This window comes from Carlito syrichta, unplaced genomic scaffold (assembly GCF_000164805.1).
Source record: "Carlito syrichta isolate Samal-C Ts95f unplaced genomic scaffold, Tarsius_syrichta-2.0.1 Scaffold303772, whole genome shotgun sequence".
NCBI lineage: Eukaryota > Metazoa > Chordata > Mammalia > Primates > Tarsiidae > Carlito > Carlito syrichta.
In genome coordinates, this window is record NW_007247868.1 from 46,288 (window position 1) to 65,769 (window position 19,482).

The window sequence follows — 19,482 nt, forward strand, 5'->3', positions numbered from 1 at the left end:
GAAACAAAGTTAGGTGGTTATAGAAATGAGTGCTAACTGATCCTGTTTGCTTGTCAGAGATAAATTCTGGCTATTTCTTTCATTTAATCCTTTTTCCCTAGCAAGAAATATTCACAAGTCTCTTAGATGGGGGAGGTTGATGTTTTCAAAGGGTTATTATTATTTTTTCAGGTATACTGATATGTGAAAGAGAAAAGTATTGTGTAAATGTTTGTGTATGTGTTTCATTTAATGTCTGATAGATGTGCGCCCTAAAAGTCAATATAATATGAAAAGGTAGGTTTTCAATTATGTAATTAGCAAAAATTAAAAAGTAATAACACTCAGTGGTAATGAGATATAGAGAAGCAGATAGAAGGGCAAGCATACACGTTTCTGGAGGATATTTTAGTAACGTATATGTATATACAGATGTGCACACAATATACATATCTTTAACCTAGCAACTCTACTTTTAATATTTTGACTAAAATATCTTCGCAAGTTCATAAAAATATACATGCAAGGTGTTCTGTGTAGCGATGTTTGTAACAGTAAACACATGGAAACCACATAAATGTCCATCTACTCTATATAAGAAATGAATTAAATACACTATAACATAGGCATAATAGATGACTATACAATTATTAAAAAGAATGGTATGTCAGGAGCTACCTGATGTGTTAAATCAAAGTGCCAAATGGTATGTACAATATGGGTCTATATTTGGAATAATTCAAAGTAGATATACTTATCTACTTTGAAAACAATGTATCGGCTGGGTTTAATGGCTTAGCCTGTAATCCCAGCACTTTGGGTGGCTGAGGCGAGTGGATTGCCTGAGCCCACTAGTTCGAGACCAGCCCTGGCAACTTGGTGAAACCTCGTCTCTACAATAAATATGTAAATTAGCCAGGCGTGGTAGACACGCCTGTAGTTCTGGCTACTGGAAAGGCTGAGGTAGAAGGATCACCAGAGCCCAGCAAGTTGACACTCCAGCCTGGGCAACAGAGTGAGACTCCAACTCAAAAAAAAAAAAACAAACAGAAAACAATGTATCAAACTTTTAAAAAATAACTACTAGTATTAAACAATAACTTTCTATTAAAATATTGACAATAACATTCAATGAGTCAAGTCATGCACTGGATACAGAGATCACAATAAGAAGTGTGCTCACTACAGAAGGAAATTGGTAAAAGTGTTCCATCTTTCTGAAAAACACTCAATAAAATCATATATACATGCACACACACACATATATATACATACATATGCATTTTCAGTCCAATGTGTATCTATGTATAATTATACATATACCTTACCATATGGGTGTATATATATCTATATATAAGCATATATACATATATACAAACATATATACAGATATACATAAAAGGACATACAACTTAAAAATTAGAAGCATTATTTTAATCCCTACATTGTAAGACCTTTTTGTCTGAATGATCTATTGTAAAAATCTCCACATTGTAAAAATATATTGCTAAAACATTATTTTTGATAATTGAATAAGATTTTATTGAGTCAGTATACATCAATTATTTAATCAATTTCCTGGATTTTCACAATTAGGACAATTAAGATTTTCCCTGTATTGTACAGCTGTGTTAACTTGTCCTTTACTGGTAATGACAGAATATATATAAATACATTTGAATGATATAATTAGCTACAATTAGTTAGCTGTAATTAAAAACTTACTAAGTGCTTAGCATAGTTCTAAGTGTTTACATATGCATTTTTTTCTTTAATCTTTTTAAAAGTTAATTATCAATATTTTAATTTTATAGATTGGGCATGGAGCTCAGTGTAATTGAACAACTTGGCCAAGATGATGTTGGTAGTGAGTGACTCAAAATGGAATTTGAACCAGACAGAACAGGTTTTTTTCTAGCCTACATCTATTATTCCATTGTGTCTAATACATATTGACCTTGAAAGTAAAATGCAAAAGTGTGTAACTCACACTATGCGTGACAGAACTTGGGATAGTAGAGCTAGAATCAGGCAACCACAAAAACAACAACAACATATACTGCTCCTGGCCCTTTACAGTTATATTATCTTTTGCTCCTCATTACAGCTAGGAATTTTAGAGATCATTATTCTACAGCTCTTTATTCTACGGACAAGGAAGTCTAAGAAAAGAACATATATCAACACTTAAAGAAAGATCATATTTGGGGAAATAATTCCTTTATTATAATGTTAAATAAATGTCAAGCATATGTCCAAAGTGGACCTTGTTTCTAGCTTCAAACAAATAGTCCAATTCTAACTACAGTAATTATGCCACTAGTTGGAGCATGCATATTTGTAATGCTTAATGAGGAACAAAAAGGAAGATTCTACCTGTGACATTTATCTTGTTATTCAGTAAACAGTTTTGAATATTTACTTGGTTATAGGTTCCAGGGTTTGGAAAATGAACATCAGAAAAAAAAAAAAAGGAAGAAAGAAAAGAGCTCCCAGGGAACTTTGACAGAGATGACACTTTATCTGGGTTTTGAAAGACATATAACTGTTCACCAGATAGAGGAGTAGGGAAAAGACCTCCTTACTAAGAAAAACATGCACTGAGCTGTGAAACTAAATGGTTAACCAAAAAAATGGTGAATAGAAATCACCTTCACTATAAGTGAGTGCGCGCACACACACACACACACACACACACACACACACACACACACACACCCCATTTCTCCTGTTTTCCTAAGAGAATAATTTGATCCTCCTGTTCTCTGATCTCTCTTCAGTGGTCACTCCTCACAGCAAAATGGACACTGAGATATTTTACCTTAAGCAAGTTTTTTTGCTTTATTATTTTATTAGCACTAATTAATAATTACTGATTTTTACTATTTTAATATTGTTTCATAATTTTAGAAAACAAGCTTATTCTTCCACATTATTATCTGTGGAGAAAGTATTAGATACAAAAATATAATGCAAGATGGAAATATTTATAATCTAATTGTAGAGGCTGCAAGGTAGTTCAGGGAAATGGATGTAGCTTATAGGATCATACATGGCCCTTTAATTCTATGCTCTGTTAAAGCACAAGTACTTCCTTTATTCAACCCTTATGCTAGCACAGTAACACACCAACTCTTCTCCTTTACTTTTTCAAAAGTCATACTAATAACATAATTTGTTTCTTGTTCTTATTTTTGCTGTCCTCTGTGTTGTTGACTTCTAAAATAGATTTACAATGCTCTAATGATGCAAAGAAAAGCCTTGAGAGAACTTAAACAAAAATAAAATGTGAGGAATTTTTTTTTTTTTACTTTAATAATTGCATTGTTCCTGTTAAATACAGGTGGGAAAAGTTTCTCTGCATTGTCACTGGATTTTGAGCTTCGAGTTTTTCCATCTACTATAATAGAATTTAAGGATAATAGGGTTAGGAATCTTGATTCAATAACAAGTGAGACACCAATATTGCAATGAAAGTGGGTTACATAATTCATAATAAATCACTAAGAGGAAATGCAAAAGTTGAATGTCTCATAGTATTTCCATTTGGTGGGTCAGAGTTTAAGGAATTAAGCTGTAACTAGAGAATTTAATTACTGTTTGAAGGGCTGCTGCGGCTGCTTTGCCTCAGGATGGCTTTTGCAGGAGGTTTCTGGCTAATGATTTTCTCAATCGCCGTCCTGCCTTCCAGCCTGAGTTGAAATGAAGTTATTCACAAATACTAGAATATTTTAAAATACATTTTTTCATTTTAACAGAAAATATATAAAGAATAAAATTAAAATGTTCACAAATTCTATCACATATATTTTTATATACCCTTACAGCTTATTTCAATGGATGTATATTTATATGTTTACTTATTCATGTATGTTTATTTATTTTAAGAACAGGGTCTCATTGTGTTGCCTAGGCTGGAATGCACTGGTGAGATCACAGCTCACTGCAGCCTCAGACTCAGGTGTTTTCCCTGCCTCATACCTCCTGAGTAACTGGGACTACAGGGGCATGCAACCACACCCGGCTAATTTTTTAATATTTTGTAGAGACATATTCTCCCTATGTCATTCAGGCTGGTCTCAAACTCCTGGCCTCAATCAATCCTCCTGCCTTGGCTTTCCAAAGTGCTAGGATTACAGGCATGTTCCACTACACCAGGCCTATTCATGTATATTTAGTATTTCTCTTAACAGTGTGTATATTTTATCAAATCCTGGTGTTGTACTATTTAAAATCTTACAAAATATTGGTTGATACAATTAAAACATATAGCTAGAAAAATTTTAATATTCTGAAATGATATTTAATGGTGGCATCACTATTGCCTTTTATTCTTGATATTGCATTGTGAGATATATTTTGGTTTCATTAGATCTAGTCAACTATAAGTTCAGTTTTCATTTCTAAACAACTCTGCTAATGTACTACTTTAGTAATGATGTTACATCAAAAGATGATTAATGGAGCAGGAACTTTTTTTTTTAGTTGTAATCATGTAATTGGGTTTTATTGACTTTATGAAATCCATGAGGTAAAGCAATCCATCTCAGAATAGGTTAAACTCTGGTAACTTGGGTAAGAATAAATTTTTTTCTGTACTCATAGAAAATGTGTATTTGGGCCATATCTAGGAAATTCTAAATCTAAAAATATTTATGGTTAGACCATTTGCAGAAGCAAAATTGGGATAAATAAGTATAAAGAAATTAGGCATTTGAATGACTGCTAAAAGAAAATTGGCACAATAGTGATTGGCTCTATAGAGATATGGTACCTGTGAATTAAAAACAAAATTCAAAACAAATACAAACACACATACAATAATCTTGAGTTCAGAAAGGAAAAATGTTTTTCTTTCATTTGAGATGGACTAAAATACCGTATTTCCATAGAAACAAAACTGGTATTCTCTTTAACAATAAAAAATTTAAAATTAGAAATATGAGTCACTCATTGAGAAGGGAATTGCTTTTAATTAAAGGAAAACCACAAAACAAATCATGTGACTCTAGTAGTACTTATTCTATTTACCAAGAGTTTGTACAGTAAAATATCTTAATTTCTGTTGATAAGAAAAGTCAAAGTCACAAACTGGTAAACTAAACCAGGTATCTTGGCTAGAAAATTAATCAAATTGGAAATGGTCTAGTAGAGTAAGATTTAATGAGACTATGCAGTCTCTCTCTATTATGTGCGATAGATTTTTTCTTTTGTACAAAAACATATTTCTTTTGCTGTCAAATTCTGTTTACTATAAGAGCCTAGTACTTCCCATCTTAAATGCAAACCTTTATATTTTCATAAAAGTCAAAGTTTGTGAAATATATTTTAAATACTTACGGAATGCCATGGAACACAGCAAGTATACAAAACAACAGTTTGTAAATGAAACTTATTATAATCATTTCAGATATAATCAAACAAAATGAACTTACTAGATGTCTTATTCTTTTATTTGATTTAATTAGAATTGTATTCCGTTTCACATTAAACCACAACTATTGCTTAATTCATTTATTTTATTCAACAAGAATTTCAGGTATAGACATTTGGGAGCTAATATAGTAAGTCAATTACTCCATCCAAGAACAAAGTTATTCTATCTTCTTATTTTAATATATTTAGTGAAGGCTGTTCTACATCCATGTTCCAGGACAGTAAAAGGAAAAAACAGATGAGGCAGCAACAGAAGACTATTGCTCATATCTCATTGGTAGAACTTTGTCAAATGTCCATCTCTATTTACAGGGGATGTTGGGGAATTGTGTAAAACTAGGAAAAGGAAGGGGCTGAAGACTGGTGTGAAAGGTTGATTTATAAGTAAACTTGCTGGAGAAATATTAATGGCTAGAAAGAAAAATCTAAAACAAAAGCCAAATCACTGCAAGTGCCATCATAATTATAGGCACTGGCATTTGTGTAGTCATTTACTGGGTATCTCAATCCTATCATATGTATTATACTTCACAACTAATTTATGAAGTTGTGACATAATAATTGTTGTTATCATCATTCTGCAAACTAGAAAGCTATGACTCTGGAAGGCCCAGATTTTTGCTAAAGAATTTATCTCAACAAGGAAAATAAAAGAAACAAGACTCATAACCATAACTTCTGTTACCACAATAAATTTCCTTTGCATCTCATTTCATTTTTTTCACTAGTGCCAATCATTCAAAACAACCACAAAAAGAGAGCCATAGGTGAAGGGAGAGAAATTGATTAGAACAGAGGAGCCACCATCTACTTCTTCGACTTCCCAATATTTATGTATAACTTTCTACCCCTTATTTACTTTAAATGAAGTAAATTTATCATCTCCTATTTAAGGGAGGTAATCTAAAACTTATATCTAGTTACTACATTTAGCTTTAAGTTCAGGGTCTTTGGATAATTTCTTCATCAGTTCCTAGTCTGGTTCTTGGTAGGTCCTGAAGCATAAATTAAACATAGCATATCTTCCTTATCTTCCTTCAACAATTCCAAGGTATTTTTGTGGAGATACAGAAGACAGGATAACAGCAATTTAAAATGTCCCATTTAGTATAAGGGAAAATGGGAAATACATGTTCTTGGTAAATAGCAAATATAGAGTCCTGCTGGACAGGAATATGCAGGACTTCCTAATTCTCACAATGCAAGTAGTAATTGATTAGCCAATATATGCCCTGCTACTTCTTTCTGGATGAATTTCGTGTGTGTGTGTGTGTGTGTGTGTGTGTGTGTGTGTGTGTGTGTGTGTGTTTTTTATTTGGATGAATTTATTTAATCAATTTTCCTTCAGTTCTTTGTGTCTACATCTGGGTAGACCTTCTTTGCTCATTTTGTCAGTGCCTACACTCTAGGTGGGTACTGTAAAAAAGTGAAAATAATTTTTTTATTTTTAGTTGGAGTCTTACTCTGTCGCCCAGGTTGGAGTGCAGCGACATGCTCACAGTCACCCCAGCGTCGACCTGCTGGGTTCCAGTGATCCTTCCACCTCAGCCTTTCAAGTAGTTAGAACTACAGGCAACACTACCATGCCCGGCTAATTTTTGATTTATTGTAGCGACTAGGTCTCGCCAAGTTGCCCGGCCTGGTCTCAAACCATAGGCTCAGGCATTCCACTCGCCTAGGCCTCCCAAAGTACTGAGATTACAGGCTGAGCCACCGAACCCAGCTGAAAATAACTTTTTTAAAGGACTCTAAAAATAATTAAAAGGCATTAAGTTATCTATAATTCCCATAATTTGGTACTAGCCCAAGATATCCTGACATGCAGTCTTTCTAGTTGGGGAGCTACTCTTACTTGGAGCCTTTTCTTTTTTAATTTAATTCCTATGAGTTCAGGGACCCAGGAATTACTTTAAGTACAGCTGTAACCAGCCAGACCTGAGGCACATTTGGCAATACTATTGCCTGAAAAATTTACCAGGCTTTCAGGAGATACGCTTTAAGATAATTTTATGAGCAAGTAACCACATAAGCCTGGAAATTTTAACTCTCAGCTCTTTGCTCTTCTGTTCTGATCAGTTTTTCTCCCTTAACCTAATCATTGCAGTCTCAGATCCAGAATAATATTATGCCAGGGTGAGAATGCAAAACTTTTTATCTGGTTTTTGCCACTACGCTCCCCCTCATTGTCACTCAGAGACCTCTTACAGAATGGTGCTAGAAAAGCCCCACGGCAACAATTTTAACTCTTTTTGAAATTGCACATAGAAACTTCTGCTTGTACAGGTACATCTTTGGACTCAGAAGCAGCTGGCTTTTCTCAACCCTGCAGGGTTCCAAATTATGATATTCTCAGTCACTTTACACTGCAGGACACTGGCGAGTGAACCTCTTTCGGCATGACTGTGTTCCCTAGTGTCTGCTTACAGACTGTCTAGCTCTAGTTTGAAAGCATCTCTATTGTAGTATATTTTTAAAAGTGGCAAGATTTGGTAAGCATATGCTAACATTCTGAAATTTCATTCCTACTATTCCCACTAATAATTTTTGTTAAAAATCTTGGTTGGCATATGGTCAGGATTTATAAGTATAGCAAGCAACAGTTTGGCCAGGTGTTTTGCTATTTCATATCCAGTAACTTTGGCTTTCCAGTCTGAGGTGATTAACTCTTCAGTGTCGGTCTCACTATCTCCTCCCAGAATCAGTTCTAAATTTTTAGGGTTCTGCTACTTGTAGCTTCCTTAGTGCTTTAAAAATTATTACATTAGTCAGTATTCTTAGTTTCAAACAATATAATCCATTTTGGTTACTCTGTAGAGAAAGATTATTTCATAGACTAATAGGTCCCTGAAGAATTGTTGGAGAGGTCAAAATGTCAGCCTCTGAAGCTACTGTGCAGGAACAATGTCAAATTGTATGGTGAGGTTTCCTTGCAGAAAACCTCAATCAATATTTTTGCCCTTAAGGACTAAATACCAGAAACCCAATATCAAAGTACTGTAGCATCCATCGTTGCTGAAATACCAGTTTCCCAGAAAATAAATGGCCACTGCATCACTTGGCTTAATTCTGAGTTCACAACTTGTTTGCAGGAAAAATGTCTTGAACATAGCTACAAAGGAGCCTAGGAATATGGGTTATCTAGCTTCAGTCTTGAGAAGACGAGGAACATGGGATGCGATATAGTCAAAGTGGAAGCAGAATGCTCAGAGAGGCTGGAGGGCCATATGTGATAATTAACCACAGCATGTTAAAGTTCTCATTCTATACCTACTACAAAACCCACATTTTATTTCCAGTATTTGAACAAGCAGCCCCACTGCTGTGTTTACTCTGTGGAAATAAACATACAAACTTCTGACAGTTTAAACCTGAAACATAAATGACAAACTTTATTTTTTAATATTTCTCAAAAATAGCTCTTTGGAAAAGAAAGAATGTAGGAGCTGGCCTGTCTTTATATTGGGGAAAAAAGTGGAATCAATGTTAATTGTGATAAATACTAGTACTGTGAGATGTTAATAATAAATAATTCTGATTCAGGGCATACAGGAATTTGCTGTGCTATAACTGTAACTTTTCTGTAAGTCTAAAATTATTCTAAAATTAGAAGTTCATTTAATTAAAAAATAAACAGAATCAATGAGAATGCTCTTGCACAAAATTGCAAGTATATTTATAGGAACAGCATCACTGGCTATTTATATTTGTCCTTCATGCATTAATATCACGTGTTTTATTTTTACATTAAACAGAAACTTGGAAAGCTAAAGTCTCCCCCTGCTCTTGCTACATAATATATATGTATACACACTTATGTGTATGTGTACATATATACTTATGAATTATGTAGAAAGATACATAATATATATGTATGTTTATTTATAAATATATGTTATTGCTATTTTATATTAATTACTATTTGTGGATATATTTAACCAGTTTTAAAAAACTTACCTTTTATAACAAAAACTAGAGTCTCAAAAATTTTTTATTCAGAATTAGATAGTATATTTTATTTTGTTAAGGAATAAATTCTAGAACAGTTTGTAAATCTTTATTATCTTGAGTTTGATATTTATTGTACCTGCTCTTTGCTGGTAAAAAAAATATATTAGATCTCTGCCTCCCAGGGCTAACATGAACTCTGAAGATTTAATTATCAAAATGTAGCACAAAGGGATATCTTTCTGCTTTTGTAATGTTTTGAGTGTAATAATAACTTTCTTTTTTGCTGCCCTAAAATTTCTTTCATTTTCTAAGATAAGAATAAAGCAAATAATCTAGTAGTTGAGTTTTTGTTTCAACCTGGACTTTTTCTTTTTGATAGCAAAGAAATTAACATCTAAGCCATTTTTAATACAAATTCTGGGCAAATTACCAATGATTTTATCATCCAAACATTCTTGCTACAATAATTTCAGTGTGTTTATATAGTTAACATTGGAATTCTGAACAAATGGGAGACAGCTGTGCTGTCATCATTCTGATTGTTCTCCTTGGTTGATAGTGGGCTTCGTTAGCTGTTGTAGACACAATATCATAGATTAATTTTTCCTCCCTCCTCACAATTTACACCACACTTTGTTAATAAAATAACTCTCAAAATTAGATATTTTTGATGCATATGATATTTCTAAACATGACAAATTATTTTTTCTTCAAATAGAAAAAAAGGGATTTTTCTTTGGTGAAGCTTTGCAGATTTTTTAGTGACTGTTTATTGAAGGGTACATGCCAGAAACTGTAAAGAATAGATACATTACTAAACTTAGGTTCAAACTTCAAAAAGAACTTATGGAATATAATAAGCAATATAAGTCAGACACTGGCACTGTGCTAACTTCTCTTAAGATATTTCCTACTATTTCCCATAAACTTTTTAAGATAGGTATTATTACCCACATTTTATATATAAAGGAACTGAGATTTATAGAAATTAGGTCAGGCAGAACTAGTTCATAGTTCTCAACCCTATCAAAAAGAATGAAATTTTTTAATATAAAATAACTTGTAATGACTTTTTAAATACAGAAACAAAATAATAAATAATTTAACCTACTTATAAATATAATTTGGAAAATAAACATAATATTACAACTGTAATATAAAGGAGAAATAAAAGTTTTCTAATGCATATTTTATTTTGTAGGGGCTTGGATACAACTACCATGGAATATATAGTTTAGTAGACATAGATTTTCTACTAAATTAGAATTAGCATGAATGTCACTGTTGGTAGAATTAGCATGAATGTCTCTATTTGAAATGCAGACCAGTGCAAATACTTTGTTTCATATACTTTGAGTAGTTTTGACATTGGGGATGAAATGTCTCAGAGTGGAAAACAACCATTGGTAAAGTTCTCAACAACAACAACAACAACAAAATATCTTCTTTGATTAGCAATTGACACACTAGTTGGTTTCCAGGAAATTTCAGTGTCTTAAAAAACATGCAGAAGATGTGGTGTTTTTATGTAAAAGAGGTTCTGAACTGAGATAATTACCAATGAGTCTAACATCTTTATTGATGCCTGATAGTCCATTTTCAATCATGCAGTCCTCCTCTACATGGTAAAATGTCTAAATCTCTGGCCTAGTCCACTGTTTACCAGTAGAATCCCTCGATGTTTGAAAAAGTCAAAAATGTCCCCAAAATTGCTAAAGTTGTCTGTGTTGAAACTCCCTCCATTAAGTAGAAATAGTAGCACTACAATTTGTACATAGGCATGTCAGACTTAAATCTTATTCTCATGTATTATTTTCCTCATTGATTAATATGATTAGTTATTAAATAATTTTTGTACCATAAACCCTATTTGTCTGGTGAAGACTATAGGTCCCTTTTCAAAATATCTTTCTTTTCTGTTATATAAAATAAAATTCTTACAATTAAAAAGGAAAGCAATTATATTAAAATATAGTTTTAGAACAATAATAGTAGGCATAAATATTTCAAGTTTTATAACACTTATAATGTTATATGTAAATATCTGTGACTTTATTGATGACAAAATACTGCTACGGTTTATTGCCTACAGTCAAAATGGAAAAAAAAAAACAACATGACATTGGCTTTTGGTAACCCAAGTTCAGGAGTGCTCCGAATCATCTATGAACCCTGAAATAAGGACCCCTGTGCTAGAAGGAGTGCATGTACAGAGTCAATAGGGAGCTCAGGGCTGACCATGACTAACTGACTCAACAAGCTGTAGGAAAAACGATATAGAGCAAATGGCTAGCTGATTCTTGAAGAATGGTTATTTAGCAGTTAGAAAGCATAGGGAAGAGTGTATACAAAAGTCAGAGTGTCAGGAAAAACCATAATACCTATGTGTGGGCAATAGCAAGTGAGTTGAATCAACAAAGGGATGGAAGAAGCCTGGAAATTAAGATTGAACTAGAATGTGCAGTTTATTCTTTAAATCAGAAAGATTTTAGTCTAATTCTACTGTATTTGACAATATCGTATGTGCTTACTAGAATTTTTAGTTTACCAAGTACTTTCATATAACTACATTATCATTTATAGTCTGTGAAGTCTATTTTCTCAATACCCATTACAATAAAGCTAGCTTTTTATTTATGGTGAAAAATTTTCTGAGTGTGAATAGATTGTTCAAGATAAACATTGCAAGTAGGAAGTATGCCATAAGTAAAATATTCCAAGCAAAGATTTCTGACCCATCTTTGATTACGTCTCATTCAGTTACAGGAAGTAGGATGCAATGAGATTGGATTTTCCCTTATTAATAAGATTTAATGAATCAAACTTTTCTTCAGTATATCTGCACTGTGCGCCTGCAACATCCTATGAATAAAATTTGGTTTAGTGGGAAATCTCATTTATTATGTAATGTACTTTGCTTTTCTGGATTAGATAGACTTAAAATAAGTTGCTAATATCGATGCCATTTAGAGCAGTTATTAACTTATCCACATTTATTTTCAGTGAGTGTCATAACTCCACAGATCGAATCAAAGTCAGAGTTTGGGATGAAGATGATGATATTAAATCCAGAGTCAAGCAACATTTCAAAAAGGAGTCAGATGATTTTCTGGGACAAACAATTGTAGAAGTGAGGACCCTGAGTGGAGAAATGGATGTTTGGTACAACTTAGGTGATTATCTTTGTGTCTACTTGAAAACAAATTAAATAAAATTTCAGAATATTTGTGGCATGTAATATATTACCATATAAGTAAAAATAAACAATGCCTTGCTAGAGCATTCTGTTGAATTTTAGATGATTAGTTTAATTGGTAAGTAAAGGCTATAATTTATTTAAATTCAGTATTCTTAAAAGATTTTGGTAAATTTGAGATGAAAAGAAAAAACCCTTTCTAAGAATCAATTGGATAGTTTTTGGAAGAAAAACGTTATTTCATTCTTAATTTTTAATTCATAAAATACAACTTCAAAAACCTTTGCCGTATGTATGGAAAACAAACAGTCAGTGGCATAATGCTATTTGACTTATTTTTTCTTGTCCATTAATGACATTTTGGCATTAAAGGAATCATGTATTTTGCAATTCTTTAAAATTATGACATAAAATGAGGCTTAGTTGGCAAATCCAAGTAAATATGCGGATTTATGCTGACTCTGATGATGAAGATATTGAAAATATGTTTAATTGACATGATTTTTTAAATGAAAGTTTTATTATGGAAACTGCAATTAAATAAAGACAAGCTTTAATTTGACTTCTACTGGAATTGATTAATAGCCTTGAATCTACAGTACTGATTTAATATTAATAAAAAGATATGGGTCATTTCAGTCTCTGTAAAGGACATGATCTAAAGATTTCTTAATCATTCCCTCTGAAATGTTTTAATTAAACTTTTGAGGGCTGGCTGGTCATGAATCAAAGAAAGGTTGACACAGTCCCACAGTTACCATTTAGGATACCAACATATTTTAACATGTTAAAAAGTGCTTTTGACTTTCTGTAAAAGCTACATATTTCAAGTAATATAATAGTTGACAAAGTAAATAAAGAAGTTCTTACAGAATTAATGAAACTCTACAATAATTTAAAGAAAGGCATATTTAACTTATCTGGACACAAGTGATTCAAGCTAGATGAAGAACTCATTATCAAAAAATACTTTTAAAAATTTTCCTTAAAGAAAATTATTATTTCTACATTATTGAGGTTGGATGTTTACCTCAGCTATGATGAGAATCCTTCCATATCTCTTTTAAATTATTAAATGATTTCATTTTGAAAACAGAAATATTAGCTGAGGATAAACTCAGGTCATTCATTAACTTTGTGCATCATTCACAAATTGTGTGTTTATTAATGAGGTTTACCTATGCAGAAACTTTTATCTGTAATAAGCTAACATGGCTTTGGGTTGAGGCAGGGATTTCTCAAATTTGTTCTTTTAACAAAACATATATGGGTATATTCAGTTTGCCAAAGAACTTGAATGTGCTGTTAGTAAAATTAGCTATCCAGTAGCTCTCACACCTAAACTGTCCTTCAGTCTATGAAATGAAAATATGCAACACAGTTTTGCCAGTTCACTCAGTACTTTTTTTTTTTTTTTTTTTGAGTTGGAGTCTCACTCTGTTGCCCAGACTGGAATGCAGTGGCCGCTCCCAGCCACTGCAGCCTCGACCTGCTGGGCTCCAGCGATCCTTCCGCCTCAGCCTTCCGAGTAGCAGGAATTACAGGCATGCGCTACCACGCCTGGCTGATTTTTTTTTTTTTTTTTGATTTATTGTAGAGATGAGGTCTCCCCTGCCCAGGTGGGTCTCGAACCCGCAGGCTCAGGCAATCCACTCACCTTAGCCTCCCAAAGGTGCGGGACTATAGGCTGAGCCACTGAGCCCAGCCACTCAGTACTTTTGAGTCCTCTTTGTTGATGTTAAATCTTTGAGAGTCAGAGAGAAAAAGAGGGAAAGTGGAAAAAAACAGCTTTTTTTTCTTTAGCTTTGTATAAAGTCGCTAAATAGGTTCAGTCTACACAAACATTCTATTTTCATTCTTTGTACAACTGTCCTCCTTCCTCATCACTTAGAATTCATTCCACCACACAAAGAAAGACTTGGCCAAAAGCCCTAGGTGTCCAAGCAGAGGTTGCTTCTCATAGATCCTTTGAAATGATGATAGTTAAATCACAGAACCAATAAAGCTCTCCTGGAGCTCTATCTAGAAAAAGGTGTGTAATAAAAAGATCCCAGGACCTGCATGTCTCTTGGCCCCAGCGGAGAACTTCAATGTTTATTGAGAATTAACTGTCTCTCAGCCAGTAGGAAAAACTCTTATGATCCTTCCTAGAGAAGAATCTTGCAACACAATGACTATTAAATAGTAAAAATGAGAGGTTAGCAGGCATTCCACAAGAGGAAAGCAGCCTCCATGATTTAACTATAGCTTATATGGCTAAAAATATAGTTACGTTTAGAAAGAGGGCCAATTAAAATGTCTTCTAGCACTGACTTTGTGTCACTTTACACAAATCCTGTGTTTCATTGTAAAATGGGTCAGCTTGCCTCTTTATAGTTTACCTGTGAAACGGTTTTCAAACTTAGGCTCCCCAATACATTCACATTTTTGGAATTTCCCTGAAAGCTACTATCAGTGAACAAGCACACACACTATTTGACTAAACTGACTGTACATTGATTCCATTCAGATAAACAGTTAATCCAATTTATAAGTAAACACAGGTTGTAGACTGAAGGTCTTTATGAGTCACTGACAATAAAAACTATTTGGCAAATATTTTTTGTTGACCAGAACTTTGACTCATCTTCTCAAGCACAGAAAGAAAGAGAAAAAACTTGAGCAATGGTAGCTTTTAAATAAAATACTTTCCTGTTTAGTTTTATACTTCAGTTTTCTTGCTTAATTGCCAAATAATTAATTTCATTGTATACACTAACAAAGTACACAGAAATTTATTTTAGAATGGCAGAGTTTTCTGGTTAAGTTTTTCTATTTAGAGTATCTACAAGACAGTTTGACGATCACAATGACACAATAGGAACATATTTTAAATTGTATCTTAGGGAATCATTATGATTGCTTATCAAATCTGACCTAGAAAAGTGGCTTTTAGACACTTAAGCCTTTTTTTTAAAAGCTTTTGAAAACTTGTATAAGAAATATGATATTGTTGAAAATGACTGACCAATTACTTTTTTGCTTTATCAGAGAAACGGACAGATAAGTCAGCTGTATCTGGGGCCATTCGACTGAAAATCAATGTGGAAATAAAAGGAGAGGAGAAAGTTGCTCCATATCATATACAATATACGTGTTTACATGAGGTAAATACATTGAGTTTTATTAATAAAACCTAGAAAATAAAATGGTCTTGATTATGGATTATTAGAATATTTGGATTAAAAACTCAATTAGGTTTGTGCTTTGATTCTGGAGTTCTGGCTCAATTCTACAGCAGGTGGTATGCTAGAGTATCATAAATTCTATGCATTGCTCCAGACGAGCTTGTCCTTTCTTTAATGAGAGTTTACAACAAGCCCATGAAGCAGGTATAAAATGACAGTGCATGAGTAGAAAAAAATTACCATTCTTTCAAAGAGGAAGAAGAGAGTTAAAAGTGTTCAATGGTGAAATGAGTCATGACAAATATTTTGGAAACATTAAAGATATAATACTTTGGTAACTCAGGAGACGATCTAAGATATAATTGGTTTTGAGAACTCTGAGTTAGAGTTCAAATTTTATTGAAGATTTAATTAGGACCCTTTTTTATGTCTAGAAGCATAAAAATGCTGATGCTATTTCAATGGCTTTTGATACACAGTCATTTTTTTCTTCCTTTTTCTGAGTACAGCAAAGGGTTTCATATGTATTCAACCCTCCTCCATTTTAACCACTTTTTCCACAAACATGTATGAGCGTGAGATAATCAAAATGTGTTTCTTCACCCATAAGGCAGGGCCTAGTTGACTGGGAGAGAGGGAGAGATCACCCAACATGAATCCAAGGGCAGACTCACCAGTTCCCTTTTGTGCTTTCGTGTAGACACATGAAGATAAATAGTCCTGGATTTCTATTAGATGCTTTGCAGCTGGGAGGTTAGTTAGAGGTGTCACTGGAGACTTTCTCTGGAGCAAATTATTCTCATCTTACCTGTCAAAAAACATGAGGCGAAGCTGAAGAATGTACCTTTTCCTATGTTCAAAAGCGAAAAGAGAAGGTAGCTTCCTAAAATAAAAGACCACCTGAAAGACAGCCTTGCTTTTTGGTATGTTATTTTTTCCTAAATACATGTATGAAAATTTATCCATGTAAATATTTGCATCCTATTTTACTAAAAAAGAAATGAGGAACAGTGTTTACATCATCTAAACACCAATTAAGCATAGGAACTAGGTTAAATTTTGTGACCAAAATTTGGTCAGTGATAGTGCTCTTTCAAAAAAGGTTGGTCAAGTTATCAGACCAATTTTTAAAAACACTTGAACTGGCAAAATGGAGGACTCTAACCTTAAAGTGTGGGCGAAGAAGATTTGTGATCAGAGGAGCAGCACGGTGCTTCACCTTTTAGAGTCATTTCTACTGATTCAAGAACCAGAAAGAACTGAAACTTCAGAAAATTTCCTTCAGTCTACCTAGGCTGTATCCATGTAGCAGTTTTTAAACTTGTTGAAGCAAAAAAGAAATGAGAATAGTCATTTAGTTATAATTACAAAATTTTCAAACATTCATTTTCAACTTTCATTTATTCTGCTGACTTACAATTTTGCAGCCAAAGTTCTTTAGCACCATTTACATAACTAAATTCTGTATTAACATAGCCAAAATCACATTACAAGGAACTGTACATTACTCTGAACCCATGGATACAAAATATTCTACCATGTATGAATTTTTTTTTTTTTTTGAGGTGGAGTTTCACTCCGTCTCCCAGGCTGGAGTGTAGTGGCACACTTACGGCCTCCCCAGTGCCAACCTACTGGGCTCCAATGATACTTCCACCTCAGCCTTCCAAGTAGCCGGAACTACTGGCATGCGCTAACATGCCTGGCTAATTTTTTGATTTATTGTAGAGACGAGGTCTCACCATGTTGCCCAGGCTGGTCTTGAGCCTGCGGGCTCAGGCAATCCTCTCATCTTGGCCTCCCAAAGTGCTGGGATTACAGGCTTGAGATACTGCACCTAGCCATGTACAAATGTTTAATGTGGAAACTTTTATTCCCTTCTGAAAATGGCTTGGTATCTGCAAAACATTTGAATCACTGATTATGTATAGACCCAGGCAGAAGTAAAAGCAGATTTTTCATAAAAGATAAAGTGAGTTAGAATAAAAATCTAAGGTATTTCCATTACTTGTAGATGCTAATGAAACATTAGAAGTGATGACAATGCAAGTGCATTTTATTGAAAATTATAGTTAAATATTTCTGGCCTATTCTGAGGAATCACTGAACAATTGAAAACCACTTGCTTTTAGAATCTGTTCCATTACTTGACTGAAGTGAAATCTAATGGTGGAGTAAAAATCCCAGAAGTCAAGGGGGATGAAGCCTGGAAGGTTTTCTTTGATGATGCGTCTCAAGAAATAGTTGATGAATTTGCCATGCGTTATGGGATTGAATCCATTTATCAAGCTATGACGTAAGTACTATAGAACTCATTTTCATGGTCAAAAATATTTGTTGAAATCTAAAGAAAAAAGGGCATTCATTTCATTTCTAATTCATATGAAACTGATTAAAAAGATGATTACATTTCATTGTGGATGTTTGTGCTGACTACTACCTCTGTTACAGCTGTAAAGTATTAATGAATAGGTAATTCATTACTGTCATCCTCCCAACCCTTGTTCTGTTCTTCTAGTCTTCCAACTAGCTGTATCAGCAGCACCTGGCAACTTAGAAATGCAAATTACCCACCCACCCCAGATCAACTGAATCAGAAATCCTGAGGGTGGAACCCAGCGATCTGTAGTTTAACAAGCCTTCCAGGTGATTCTCGTATGCTCTAAAGTTTGAAACTCAATGCATTATTTGCTCTCTGAGGAAGCTAAAACCCTGGTTTGTCCAAGGTTACAAAGCTTGCTAGTGTCAGAGACACATCCGAAACTATTAAGGTGTCTTGCCCCAAATATTAGATTACATCTTTCTTTCTCATATTTATATCAGTGCTGATAATTCAGTAAAACAAAGTTGTATTTAGTACTCATAGAGACCAAATACTACAGTCAATGTGATACTGCAGAATTGGCTTATATAGAGGAGTTTCAGTAAAAAAGTAGATTGGGGCATTACTTCCTCATAATTTGTAAGTGCATTTGATTCGGATCTATACTATGTATAATATGTAAACTATGTATATACATATGTTAGAGGGTTTTTCTTTCACATTAACAACAATGTCATATTTTCTCTCTCTCTCTCTCTTTTTTTTTTTTTTTTTTTTTGAGTTGGAGTCTCACTCTTGACTCCCAGGCTGGGGTGCAGTGGCTCACTCATGGCCACTGCAGTCTTGAGCTGCTGGCTTTAGGCGGTCCTGCCACCTCAGCCTTCCAAATAGTTGGAACTACAAACTCACACCACCACACCCAGATAATTTTTGTGATTTATTGTAGAGACAAGGTCTCACCAAGTTGCCCAGGATGGTCTTGAAACCCTGGGCTCAAGCAATCCTCTAGCTTTGGCCTCCTAAAGTGCTGGGATTACAGGCTGAGCCACCACACCCAGCCAACACTATCATGTTTTTATGTGAACTGAATACATGCTGGCCCAGATAATCAGTCAATTTCAACCATCCTGATGGATATAGATTGGATCAAAATTAGTGTTCCCCTTCAAAATTATAGCTCAGTTATAATTCTAGAACATCATAACATAAGAATGAATGTTTTAGAACAGTTTATGGAATGTCAGGATGCTAAGTAATGAAAATATACCAATTCTTAGGGATGAAAAAAAAAATCTTAGAGATCACGCAGTTGAACCTCCTTTCCAAATCTATTCACCCTGTTTTTGGATCCCTACTTATGCTCATCATTTCTCTGTTTCTCCACATCCAGTAACAAGGAGCTCATTACTTTCTTTTTTTTTTTTTTTTTTTTT

The 19,482-nt window shown here is 33.8% G+C and overlaps 1 protein-coding gene across 3 annotated transcripts in view; it reads left to right on the top strand.

Annotated features, from left to right (window-relative positions):
• Positions 1–19,482, top strand: part of UNC13C (unc-13 homolog C) — a 390,922-nt gene that overhangs the window by 45,173 nt on the left and 326,267 nt on the right. For all 3 annotated transcript variants that reach the window (XM_008059183.2, XM_021712948.1, XM_021712950.1), the window contains 3 exons: positions 12,367–12,536; positions 15,590–15,705; positions 17,859–18,022. In XM_008059183.2, coding sequence (XP_008057374.1) covers positions 12,367–12,536; positions 15,590–15,705; positions 17,859–18,022 — 450 coding nt within the window. The remainder of the gene's footprint in view (positions 1–12,366; positions 12,537–15,589; positions 15,706–17,858; positions 18,023–19,482) is intronic.